General features: G+C 38.2%; 1 protein-coding gene across 7 annotated transcripts in view; it reads left to right on the top strand.

Moving 5' to 3' along the window:
• Positions 1-256: 256 nt before the first annotated feature.
• LOC120075166 (diacylglycerol lipase-beta) overlaps positions 257-13795 on the top strand; it is a 54707-nt gene continuing 41168 nt past the window's right edge. For 3 of the 7 annotated variants that reach the window (XM_039028351.1, XM_039028355.1, XM_039028354.1), the window contains exons 1-3: positions 258-798; positions 4010-4129; positions 13139-13277. In XM_039028351.1, the coding sequence (XP_038884279.1) occupies positions 373-798; positions 4010-4129; positions 13139-13277 (685 nt within the window). In that variant the 5' untranslated portion in view covers positions 258-372. Of the gene's footprint in view, positions 799-4009; positions 4130-13138; positions 13283-13795 lie in introns of those variants that run through there. The other 4 variants (XM_039028352.1, XM_039028350.1, XM_039028353.1 and 1 more) reach the window with 3 other exon arrangements.

Here is a 13795-nt window from a genome sequence, read left to right as displayed (position 1 = left end):
AGAAAGTACAAAATAGAACATAGAATATCGAGGATTGATGATCGAGTAACGTGTCGTTAGTATATAGCATAAAACATATAACATAGAGCATCGAGCGTAAAGCATCAAGTATCGAATATAAATGATCAATGATCGAGTAGCATATAACTAATATATAGCATAGAGCATAAAGTATCAAGGATCAAATATAAAAAACTTATAAATCACACTATATACAACTACTTTTCATTCCATTTAAAAAGGTACCATTTTTCTTTTAGTCCCAAAAAAAGCCATCCGTACACACACAAAAAACCCCCTTCATTCAACGTGGCTGTTTCCATTGGAAATGCGCGCGAAAAGTGGAATCGGGAAGCCATTGTTGTTGGACAAATGGAGCGGACGGACCAAGAAAATTCCACCTTACACCAACCATTGATTCCCTCCAATTGCCCTCTGAATGCGAACCATCAAATTCGATTACCCATCCCCTCGTTTCGATCGCCATGGTCTCCAAGTCGAAGTAGAACGGAGGCTATGGGGGTGTCAAGGTTGGAGAATATTCGCTGTTCCACAATTGTTTTGGGCATTTCCAATGCCGCCATCGCCCTTCTCGGCGGATTTCTCATAGTCGTTGTTTATCCCTCTTGTGAACGCCAATACGTCCTTCCATTTCTGGTCGTTTCCTTGGTTTCTTGCATCAGAATCGTCACCATGGTTCAGAGCGGCATTGCTCAGGAGGCTACGGCCAGAACCATCCTCGAATCTCCAGGTGATGCTGCTGCTGTTGTCGACACCGTTATGCGCCGCGAGAGACGGGTATTTTGCCACTTTATGCCCTTTCATGTTTCGTGTTGTGAATTTGACTAAGCAAGAAGTTTTAGGGAGAGACATATGTCATGAAGTTTACCGTCATTTGCTAGTGAGAAAATACAACAAATTTTAGTGTTCACAAGATATGTGAGGATTGAGAAGCAATTAATATATACTTTTACGAAATTAACGGTGGAACAAGTTTCCTATAGAAGAAAATGGTGGAACAAGTTGAGCAAGACTAATTGTAGATGCTTTAAGTTCAGGGGAAATGTTATGTATATTAGTGTTTAGTGTTGGAGGTAGCTTAGTTATAAGTCCTTTGGTGGGATGGATAACTTGCTCTCTCTCCCTCTCTTGCATGCGAGTTGGAAGGACTTCCCCTTGTTGAGAAGATTGATAGGAATAATTTAAATTTGGTAAGAGATATGTAGGGAAGAGCATTGTGGTAGAGGGAAGCATGTAAGGGGAGAGTATCAAAGTTTAGTCTTTGATGAAGTACTTCATGATGAGCGAGGGGCTGCCTCTCCATCATTGTTTCTCTTTCGAAGGTGGTGGGTTTCTTCAGGCATAGCTGTCTATTGGAAGCTCTTGTTCGGGTTTAGCTTGTGTCTAACACTAGGAAAATGTTGTGTCACTAATGTAGGGTAGAACGGAAGATCTACCTTGATTGTTCCAAAAGGTATGGGAAAAAGTGGATGGGTGGATGTAAATGTTTAAAGAGAAGTTGGATTTCGTACTATCGCATGTGTCATGCATCCCCATTGGGCTTGTGTTCCTCCTTTGAATTCCTTTGCTCCGTCCACACCTTCGTTTGTTTAGATGGTGAAGGAAAGGGACATATGGGTGTGAGATGGCAGTGTTCAGCTGGAGGATGAAGTAGAGTTTTATTTTGATGTTTCAAATACGAGTTTTCTTTTGAGATTTCAGGAAGTATTTTGGTGGCGAAGGAATGGAGAAAGTGCTTCATTGTCTTAGGATTGATCGGCATACGAATTTTGGAGACTTCTTGAATGTTTACCCTTTTTGTGGTAATTTGGTTATCGTCCTTTGTAGGGATTGAGAAGTTCAACCTAGGCTTCTAAATTTTGGCGGTGGTTTTATCTTGAATTGTGCAACAGTTTAGGGAAGATTGTTAGCATTTGCAGGAGGATGGATGGATGAAGGTGCTTGTCCTCCTCATCTTTGTTTAAAAAGGATGGTGTGTGTTATAGTGCTAATATTAGCATTATAACACTATTATGAATATCTTTGTTATATTGTCCTTTATTGTTTTGTTTACTTTCTTCTACTTAGGTTACTCTTGTACACTTGTGTTTGGGACATATGAGGTCGGAGTTTTGGTGAAGACTAAGAAGTCTTGGAGAAATCTTGGAAAAATCTTAGAGCTGAAGTTTTTATTCATTGATTAAAATGAGTGATGAGTTCTCTTTAAATAGGCCCAAAAGGAAAGGGCTTGTACACATCTAATTAACTACCTAACCTAACCTCCTTTAAATAGACTCAAAGGAGAAGGGTTTTGTCACACCTATTCTAAAATTAAAACTGAATTTAAAAAGAGAATACAATTTGTCATTTTACAAGAAATATCCAAAATACCCTTTTTACAAGAAATACCTAAAATACTCTTAATATCCCTACATCAACTCGGCCCCCTTAAAATTAAACTCGTCCTCGTGTTTTAAGTTGAAAGCTTGAACTCATCTGAAACTTGATAAGGGAAGATATCTGCAACATTGAAAGTATTGCTTATGTTGAATGAAGATGGGAGGTCGATCGTGTAAGCATTATCACTGTATTTCTCAAGGATAGCAAATGGTCCAAGCTTTTTGTCATTAAGTTTGTTGTATGCTTCTTTTGGCAAGGAGTCCTTTCGAAGATATATCATTACAAGGTCTCCCGGCTTGAATGAAACATGTCTTTTATGACTATCCGCTTGAGCTTTGTATGTGGAGGTTGCTTTCTCTAGGTGGTCAATGACTTCCAAGTGTAGTTCTTGAATATGTTCAGCAAGTTGTTCAACTTCTTCGCTAATATCTACGTTGGAAGGAAGAGTTGTAAGATCAAGAGTCAAACGAGGGGGTCTAGTGTATACAATCTCAAATGGACACTTCCCTGTTGATCTATTCTGCATGTTGTTGTCAGCAAACTCCACTTGTGCAAGGTTAGTGTCCCATTGTTTTGGTTGATTTCCACTTAGACATCGAAGCATATTACTCAATATTCGGTTTGTAACTTCTGTTTGACCGTCTGTTTGTGGGTGGCGTGAAAAGCTAAATTTGAGGTTAGTTCTAAAATGTTTCCACAAACTTTTCCAAAAAATCTCATAAATTTGACATCTCTATCAGACACAATTGTCTTTGGAATTCCATGAAGCCTGACAATATCTCGAAAGAAAAGATTAGCAATGTTCATAGCATCACATGTTTTCTTTCAAGGTACGAAATGAGCCATTTTGCTAAACCTATCCATAACGACAAATATAGAGTCAAACCCCCTTTGTGTCCTTGGCAACCCTAATATAAAATCCATCGATAAGTCCTCCCAGATGTTAGTAGGGATTGTAAGAGGAGTATACAAATCGGTGTTTTGAGTGTGACCTTTGGAGATTTGGCAAATAAAGCACCTTTTTACTAAATTGTTGACATCTTTGCGAAGCTGAGGCCAGAAAAATTGTGTGGCAAGGGTTTCATAGGTTTTGTCACGGCCTAAATGAGCTGCTAGGCCACCCTAATGGGCTTCCATAATGATAGCCTCACAATTCAAGAAGGAAATCATCTCCATTATTCTCAAAACTTCAAAAGATTAATCAAGACGTAGTAGAAATAAATTGTGTGAAGGTTCAAATTCCTAGTCTAGCTTCCAAATGGGCTGATTCTGCAAAATCAGTGAAGCCCTCTCAAGAGTTCAAGCAATCGGTCTTCAACATTGGGATTCAACTACTTTATCATGGTCAATTAACTTTAGAAGATTGTTAAAAGATGAAGAAATGAAGGATTTTCAGAATCTTTTACTTTTATTAGAAGGGAAAAGGATAATTGAAAGGCCAGATTGTAGATCTTGGTCTTTAGATGCTTCAGGTGTATTTTTGGTGAATTTGAACTCATCTTCCCCGATGGATAGTAAGTTGCACAAAAACTTATGGAAATTAACCTGCCCAAGGAGAATAAATATCATAATTTGGGTAAAGCTTTATGGTTCTCTTAATTGTTCACAGACTCTTCAAAGAAAGCTGCCAACCATTATCTCTTGTGCTCAATTTGCCCCCTGCGTATGCAGAATTATGAAGACAGTCAGCATATTTTCTTTGATTGTCAATACTCTTTGGAAATATGGAGTAAGTTATTTGCAACATTTACTCTTCATTGGATTTTTAGCAATGTTTTTAAGGAGAATGTAGCCTAGATTTTCATTGGTCCTTCACTAAAAACTCATTCGCTTCAATTATGGATTAATGTAGTTAAAGCAGTTTTGTTAGAAATTTGTTTTGAGAGAAATCAATGTATTTTTTAAGACAAGTCACTTCAATGGTTTGATCGTTATGAGATTGCAAGAGTCAAAGTTTCTTCTTGATGCTCCCTTTCTAAGAAATTTTCGGATTATTCTGTTCAAAATATTTGTCTTAATTGGAATGCTTTCATTCATCCATGTAATGATGTATTTAAGACACATAGTTTTCTATTGTATTTGTCATATTTTGTTTTGGGGTGTGATGAGGATGCTATGGGTGTGTTAACCTAGTTGAGATAGCTGGATGCATGTACTGATCCCTAGTTCTTGATATTTCGTAGTTTCTTGTAATTTGAGTATTTGTCTCTTTTCATTTTATCAATGAAAAGTGTTGTTTCTTTTTCGAAAAAAAAAAAATTGTTTTTATTGAGACTTATCAAGTTTACTGTTTTGTTTTTACTTCCTGGTTGTATTTTTTTCTCAGTTATGTTGTTTTGGCTATGTTTTTGGAGCTTTTATGTCTCTAAAGTTTGATTTATCTTTTTGCTTCGAATTTCTTGTATCTTTGAGTATTAGTCTCTTTTTATTTACTTAATGAAAATTCTCGATTTCCTTTTTTTGAAAAAAAAAAAACTCTTGCGCTACAAATGATATGATACGTAACCGTTAACCCTTTTCCATCTAATTCTTCACCTAATGTTGCAATAGCTGGTGGAACCACTTGTTAGGCATCCTCAATACTCCTCCACTTAGAAAAATACACAACAAGATGGAGAACAGGGAAAGATCTCCCTAATGATAAGTTATACGATATCAAGAAGTAATAACAGAGAAAATACACTAGGAATAAAAGAAGCAAAGAACGAAGATAAGGGTTGATTCAAGAGAAACTCCTTGCAAATATCTCCCCAAAACCTCTCTTAAACCCCATGGATTGGTCCCCAACATTGTAACTAAAAGCTCCACATCCCCTACATCCCTTAAACCCCTTAGATTGGTCCATACCGTTGAACGGCCAAAACCACGACCATTAATTCACATTCATATATTGACTTAGCGCGGGCTCTCTGATTGACAATGTCATCATGGCTCGTTCAGCTCATCAAAAGTCAAAGTCGACTCATCACTCCAACTGAAAGCATTCTAGGAGCTATGGACCCATCATCCTTAACAAAATGGCAAAAATAGGCAGTCAACCTCAAGAAGCCTCGCAACTCAATTATGTTCTTCAGTAATGACCAATCAACCATGGCTTGTATCTTTCCTCCGTCAGTTTGGACACCAAATTAAAAAAAACAGCGACACAAATAGTGAATCTTTGACTGCCCAAAAACTCTTTTCTTTTTCGATCGGCGTAGAGTCGATAATCCCTCAACACATTAAATACGATGGGCAAATGCTTTTCATGCGAGTCCATGTCTGGGCTATACACAAGGATGCCATTAAAGAATACCAATATAAATCGATGAAGAAAAGATTGAACTACCTGAATCATCAAAGATTGAAATGTGGCTGGGGCATTTCTGAGATCGAATGGCATCACTACGAACTCATAATGACCTTCATGAGTATGGAAGGCTGTCTTGGCAATATCTTCCTCCTTATGTATCTGATGATATCCAAACCGTAAATCCGACTTGGAGAAGTAAGCAGATCCATGTAGTGCATCAAGCAATTCCTCTATTATTGGAATTGGAAATTTATCAGCAATGGTGGCTTGATTAACCTTCCTATAGTCCACACACAACCTCCACCCTTCATCTTTTTTCCACACCAATGAGATTTGACTCGAGAATGGGCTGTAACTTGGTCGAATAATCCCAACCATCAACATCTCCTCCACTAGATGCTCTATCTCATCCTTTTCCACATGACCATATTTATAATGTCACATGTTCGGCTCTGCCCTTCAATCATTGGTAGCTGATGATCCCCAACATGTTTGGGAGGTAATCTAAAATATGTCCTTATTTTCCCTCAACAACCTTAGGAGGGTCCACTGTTTTCCCATTTGGTTTTCTTAGATGCATATTATGAAACTCTATTGAGAACCCTTAGTCGTTGTCTTCCCACATCTTTGTCAACACTTTCAAAGAGACTTCTACCTTAGTAAGAGGAAAGAGGGTGACATGAGTGGGTCCTCTCCACAAGTTTCTGTCTTTGGTTTGGGTGAATTTTCAAATGAGGCATCCTTGTAGTTACTAGGTGAAACACATTTTAGGCCCATGTTAGGGAGGTTTAGAGACCTAAAAGAGAATGTGCTTTCTATTGTGGTGGGCTGAAGCTAGATGGGGTTGAGTATAAGAAGTGCACATAGTTTGACACATTTGGAGGTGTTTGATAAATCACCAATTGACTCAAAAGCTTAAGCTTATGGATGAAGGTAAATTTAATATTATATCACCTAACACTCCCCCTCACTTATGAGCTTAAAATATGTGGAGACGCAACAAGTACTCAACCCTAAAAGGCTCAATCATATTCCCTTCTACCCCTTTTAAAATAAGCTGACTTAAGACATCCACTACGAGCAAGATCAAGAATGGAGACAAAGGATCTCCTTGTCTTAAACCTCTGGAAGCCTGAATCGACCCCTTTGGGGTTCCATAAGTGAGAATTGAGTACTTCACATTCCTAACACAGCCTCACATCCACATTCTCCATTTATACCAGAAGCCTTTCTTACTCATCACCTTATCCTAAAAATTCCAATCAACATGATCATAGGCCTTCTGAAAGTCAAGTTTAAGAACCACGCCCTCCTTGTTTGTTCAACAGTCCTCTATGGCTTCATTGACTATAAGAGCCTGATCAAGAATCTGCCTCCCTGCAAGGAAAGCTCCTTGTTCCTTCGAAATGGTTGAGGGCATCACTTTCCTTAAATGGTTAGCAAGAATCTTAGCCGGAATCTTCTAAACGCTAATTATGAGACTAATGGGTATAAACTCCTTCACCCTATTGGCATTCTCCTTCTTAGGGAATTAGACACATACAAGTTTCCACCATAGAGTAATTCAAAATTCCTCTCTCAAAAAATTCTTGAAATACCCCTTCCAACTCACCGTTAAGGAGATCCCAATTATCTTTGAAAAAAGCCATTGAGAACATGTCTGAGATCCCAAATATTTTGGATAAAATTCATCGAGGTTTAAGACAAGGAGATCCTCTCACCCCCTTCTTGTTCTTGCTCGTAGTGGATGTCTTAAGACGGCTTCTTTTAAAGGGGCTTGAAGGGAACATTATTGAGCTTGTTAGGGTTTGCTCGAATGAGGTGCTCTTATCATATCTTCAGTTTGCTGATGACACGATGTTGTTCTGTTTGGGGAATGGGGAGTCCTTGATCCTTAATCATATGGTGGGGTTTTTTTTGAGTTCATGTCAGGCCTTAAGATCAATAGGAGTAAATGCCAATTTTTGGGGATTAACAGTGATAAGGATAAGCTTAGAAGATGGGCGGATGCGTTTGGTTGTGAGGTTGCTTCTTTTCCATCCTCCTACCTAGGGCTTCTGTTGGGAGGTAACCCGAGAGCCACCTCCTTTTGGGACCCCATCTATGAGAAGATCCGGAAACGCATTGTGGAAGAAAGGTTATTTCTCTAGCTACCTCTGATTAGATCCGTGCTTAATGGCATCCCTGTGTAATATTTCTCCCTTTTTCGGGCCCCTAGTCTAGTATGTCAGAAAATGGAGAAGATTATGAGAGATTTTCTTTGGGAAGAGGTGAATAAAGGGAAGGGCTCTCATCTGGTTAGTTGGGAGGTTGTTGGCCGACCTATTAATTAGGGGGGATTGGAGATTGGCAATTTAAGGATTCGAAACAAAGCTCAATTGGCTAAGTAGCTTTGTCATTTTGCCCTTGAGCACGAATATTTGTGGCATCGAATTATTGCGAGTAAGCACGACAAACACCCTTTTGATTGGGTCGCTAAAGGGGTTAAAGGCCCACAACGCAATCCTTGGAAAGATATTTCGTTTGAGTTCCCTACTTTTTCTCATCTGGCTCGATGTATTGCAGGGGATGGTAAGGATACGTGCTTCTGGGAGGATGAATGGGTGGGGAATAGCCCTCTCTCCTCTATTTTTTCACGTCTCTATCATTTGTCTTCCTTAAAAAATTGTTCGGTCTCGGACTTCTTGGTTTGGACTGGGAGCTCTGTGTCTTTTTCTTTCGGGTTTTGTCATTATTTGACCAATAGGGAGACGTTGGAGGTCGCGTCTCTTCTGTCACTATTGGAGGAGTGTAACTTTAGAGTTGGGAGGAGGGACGTTCATGTTTGGAGTCCAAATCCTGGCGAAGGATTTTCTTGTAAATAATTTTTCAGATTGTTGTTGGATCCCTCTCCCATTAGGGAGTCAGTTTTTTATGTGGTTTGGAGGATTAAGATACCTAAGAAAATCAGGTTCTTTACTTGGCATGTTTTGCTTGGTCGGGTGAACACTTTAAATAGGTGGAGGAAGATTTGGATCATCTCCTTTGGAATTGTCAGTATGTGCGAGCTGTTTGGAGTTGCTTGTTGCAGGAGTTTGACGTTCGGATTGTGCGATGATTGGGGAGTTCCTCCTCTATCCGCCTTTCAGAGAGAGGCCGTTTTTTGTGGTTGGCTGGGGTGTGTGCGGTGTTATGGGATATTTGGGGAGAAAGGAACAATAGAGTGTTTAGAGGTAGGGACAGGGACCCTTGTGAGGTTTGGTCCTTAGTGAGGTTTCATATTTCCCTTTGGGCTTTGGTTTTGAAGCTTTTTTGTAATTACTCTCTTGACAACATTTAACTTAGCTGGAACCCTTCCTTTAGATGGGGCGTTTTTGTGGGCTTGGTTTTTTTGTACGCTCTTGTATTCTTTCATTTTACTTCTCAATGAAAGTTGTTGATTAAACTAAAAAAAAAAAAAAAGGGTGGAACCCAATAAGTAGAAATTAATATTAATTAGAGAAGAAATAACATTCCAGAGGTTTGAACACAGGATCTCCTTGACCATATGCTCTAATACCATGTTACATCACTAATGGACCCAAAAGGTTAAGCTAATGGATGATTGTAGATTTAATATTATGTCATCTAACAGTGTTATCCAGTAGTGTAGAGGGTCTATTTGTAAGAAGAAATTTGGCCGAGCAGCAATGAACCGTTTGTGGCATCAGAAATGAGTTGATGTTGATCTATGCTTTAATTGCTGATTTGTTCTTTAATATTTGTCAATTAGGTGTGATTATATTTGGTAGGATATTTTTCCTTTTATGTTTATGATCTTTCTATTTAAGACAGACCTATGTATGTATGTAAAGTAAGAAAAAAGTGAAATTATTCAATAAGATTCCAATTCATAAGCAGTTGATAATAAAGCAAACTCATTGGCAGATCAATTTGATTTAAGTCCAGACACTTTGGAAGTATCTTGCATTCAATTGATAGCCATAACCTTTAATGCCTCCCATAAGAAAAAGTATCGACCATGAGCTTTTTCAGTCAATCATCTATTGCATCCTCAAATTCAGGAGTTTCTTTCACTAAGGGTGTTTTGATTTCAGATTCTCCTACACAACCATCCAATGATCTTTTATTATACGAACAACAACATTCATCGAGAAAAAAATGAAAGAATAAACGAGTATACAAAAAACCAAGCCCATAAAACAAGGAATCCCACTACAAGAAGGGACTCCAACTATACAGAATCATGTCAATAGAATAATTATAAAAAACCTTCAAAATCGAATCCCAATATGACATGTGAAAACGAACAAGATACCAAGTTTCTCTAGCTTCTCTCTCAAGCTCCCCTAAACACCCTACTATTCCTCTCACCCCATAAAATCCAAATGATAGCACAAACACTTGCAAGCCAAAGGAAACGATATGATATTCATTTGGATAAGGATCCAATCGTGAGCGGTGAGCCTAAGCAGTGGATGTGACGACCCGACGTGGCAAGGCGACGGCGACCGGCAACGGTGCGGCTGGGGCGGTGGACGTGCGGAGGAGCGACGTCGCGGCTTGAAGCGGGTGCTCATGTACGACCGACATGAGGCAAGACGGCAGAGGAGACCGACTGAACGAGCGGCGCGTGGAGGAAATTGATTGGTTGAGCTGGAGGCACGACACGCGGATGGCTTCGAATGGTGGCGGCAGTCAGATCTGGCACGTGATGGCCTCAGGGAGGGGTCTCGGCGAGCGAGGGTGAGGGGAAGAGTTGACGGCACGAGACCGAGAGGGAACGGGAGGGGGTTCTTGGTTAGGGAGGCGTGCACGAGGGAGAGAGAGTGAAAGGGAAAAGAAATAAAAAATAAAAGAGAAGGAAAGAGAAAGGAAAAGGAAAATAAGGAAAAAGGAAAGAAATAACATAAAATAAAACAACACTAAATTATTTTATCTTCTCCTATTTCTTCTTTATTTTATTAAACTCCTTTCTTTCCCCATTTGAAATTAATTCCTGCCATTAATTCCCAAACTGACTTATGTGACATGAAAAGTCCAATTTCCACAATAATTAAACTTCAGCAATTATATTTAGATTTCCAAAATTCCAAAAATGCCGTCAATTAATACAAATTACTGAAATTACATTACAACAAAATTTTGGGGTGTTACAGTGGAAGAAGCCCAAATTCTTGAAGAGACCCATCAAATTGAATTAGAAAAGGATGATTATCTAATGGAATTTTGCTGAAGCCTATGATAATCTATTATTGGATAATCAGGTGGAATTACCACTGAAATCTGCAAATGAAGGTTACAGATTTCTCATCCGGTTTCTACTAAATTTGAGTCTTTTGTGAAGGTTTATGGTATACAACTTAAAACTATTCCATCTTCATCTCCTTCTCTATACAGAATCATATCAATAGAATAATTACAAAAAACCTTCAAAATCGAATCTCAATACGACACGTGAAAACGAACAAGATACTAAATTTCTGTGGCTTCTCTCCAACTTCCCCTAAACACCCTACTATTCCTCAACACCCCATAAAACCCAAACAATAGCACAGACACTAGCAAGCCAAAGGAAATGGCATGATATTGATTTGGATGAGCATTCAATTGTGAGCGGCGAGCCTAAGCAGTGTGGAAGAAGCTCAAAATCTTGAAGAGACCCATCAGATAGAATTAGAAAAGGATGATTATCTAATGAAATTTTGCTGAAGCCTACGATAATCTATTATTGGATAATCAGATGGAATTGCCACTGAAATCTGCAAATGAAGGTTACAGATTTCTCATCCGGTTTCTACTAAATTTGAGTATTTGGTGTAGGTTTGTGGTATACGACTTAAAACTATTCCACCTTTATCTCCTTCTCTATGTCTTCTGCCACAAGTCACAGTAATGAAGATGATTCATAGAACACTAGAGGACTTGGGGATATAACTAAAAGGGTTGCAATTAAGAAGCCTTTGCAAAATCAATGTTCTGATTTGGTATTAATTCAAGAGACCAGAAAAGACAGTTTTGATATGCAACTAATTAAGTCAATCTGGAGTTTAAGAGAGTTAGGCTGGCTTCCTGTTGCATCAATAGGAAGATCTGGAGGGTTACTTGTTATGTGGGATGAAAGCAAGATACAAGTGCTAGAGTTTATCAAAGGGGGTTCACTATCTTGGTTAAATTTTCTTTTCAAATCATAAAATTTGTTGAATAACAAATGCGAATGGATCAAACGATTATAGGGAAAAAGTATTTATGGGCTGGTTGGCAATCTCTTATCATTCTATTTGGAAGTTCCTTTATCAAATGGTAGATTCAATTGGTCTACTTTGGGCGATAACTTTTTCAGATCGTTAACTGATCATATTCTGATTTCAAAACAGGGGAACAACACATTTAATAATTGTATAGTCTCATGGCAAGTTTGAACTACATCCGATCACTTTACTTTTGGAAGCTGGAAATTTTTATTGGGGTGCTTCACCTTTTTGTTTATAACAGCTGGCTAAATTTGGTAGTTTGTAAAAAGTTATTGTGCAATCTCTCCAGCATGGCCAATTTTCTGGTTGGACAGGTTTTGTAACTACGTCAAATCTTAGAAATTTGAAAAAAGTTATCAAGATATGGTTTGCAGATTTAGAGATCAGTGGTAAAGGGAGAATTGATGGAATTATACATGGATGATCAAAGAATTTTGATTCTAAAAAAAAAAAAAAGCTACAGTGGTTAAAAGGGGGAGATGAAAATACTAGCTTTTTAAAAAAATTCTTGGCACGGAGAATAAAACTTATGATCTCAGAACTTTGCTCTTCAGATGGAATCCGTTGTTGGATATTCTCCAGATAAAAGTCAGAATATGGTTCTTATGGGTGGTTTAACAAAGCATGTGCCAACTACAAAAAATGCTATTTTATTAGGTACCCTTTCTCTTTGTGGTATTCCACCCCTTGCCTGCTTTTGGTCCAAAGATGAAATTCTTAATGATGGTTGTATTCACCGATTTTCGCAATAATAGCCTGTTCCACAGCAGGATTATCAGCATTTTATATGTTTCACATCTACTTACTTCACTTGCATCTTTTAGGAAAATTGAAGCTGAAATTCTTGGTTTCTTCTTATCACTTTACCTAAATCCTCTGGTCAAAGCTCTCCTTTTGGAGTAATAGTTTGAACAGAATCAAAGATTATTTTAAGATAAGTTTCGTGGATGGTCAGCCTGTTGCGGTTCGGCTCGTCTCAATGCTTCTTCTTTATGGCCTGTCTCTTTATAAATGTTATGCATACTTTTCGTTCCAAAACTTATATCTAAATTGGAATACATTTATCTTTCTTTTGTAGTTTGTGTTCTTTGGTAATCTTTTGTACTTCTTTGAGCTGTCTCTTTTCAATATGTCAATGAAAAGTTTTGTTTCTTGTTTTAAAACCTATGGTGGCAACTTGGTGTTTTTTCATTATATATTGGTTGATGAACAGTTGGTGTATAAAAGATGGCTTTGGTGGACCCGTTTTGCTCTGATCCTTGTACTACTGCAATTTGCGGGAGCAGTTTACTTAATCTTCCATATGACTAACTACATTGCTCATGATGAAACTTCAAGTGGCTGTGCTTTAGGTAAGGTGGGTAATCTCTCATTCTTCATATCGTATGTCTTTATCCATTCTCGCAGTTTATTCTCTTATTCAGTATGTGTTGTGGCGTGAAGGTATCTGGTTTGGGCTAGGCCCATGATGTCAGCTTTGTTTCTTTTGACTGCATTGCTTGCTTTGATCTCTATTTCTATGTTCTGCTGTGTTCAATTGGAATTCAATGAATCTTTAGGCACAGATTGTCTCTATCAATGGTTCAGTTTTTACATTTTTGTTTTTTTGAAAGGAAACACAACTTTTCATTTACATATGGGAAATAGTCTAATACTCAAAATACATATAGATGAAATTATCTTGAATAGACAAATTATCATAAAGCTTAGAAAGAAAACACCAAGAAGAAGCATTAACCCTTGGAACTTTGAATCGATCGAACCACCGAAGCTTTGATTCCTCTCAAACCAAATTTTAACAAATAAATCTTTGACAACATTTGACCAAAGCAGTTGAGATTTTTTCTTCATTGAAGACCCAACTAGGATA

The sequence above is a fragment of the Benincasa hispida genome, chromosome 4, assembly GCF_009727055.1.
Source record: "Benincasa hispida cultivar B227 chromosome 4, ASM972705v1, whole genome shotgun sequence".
In the NCBI taxonomy this organism is placed as follows: domain Eukaryota; kingdom Viridiplantae; phylum Streptophyta; class Magnoliopsida; order Cucurbitales; family Cucurbitaceae; genus Benincasa; species Benincasa hispida.
This window is presented reverse-complemented; position numbering and strand designations above follow the sequence as displayed.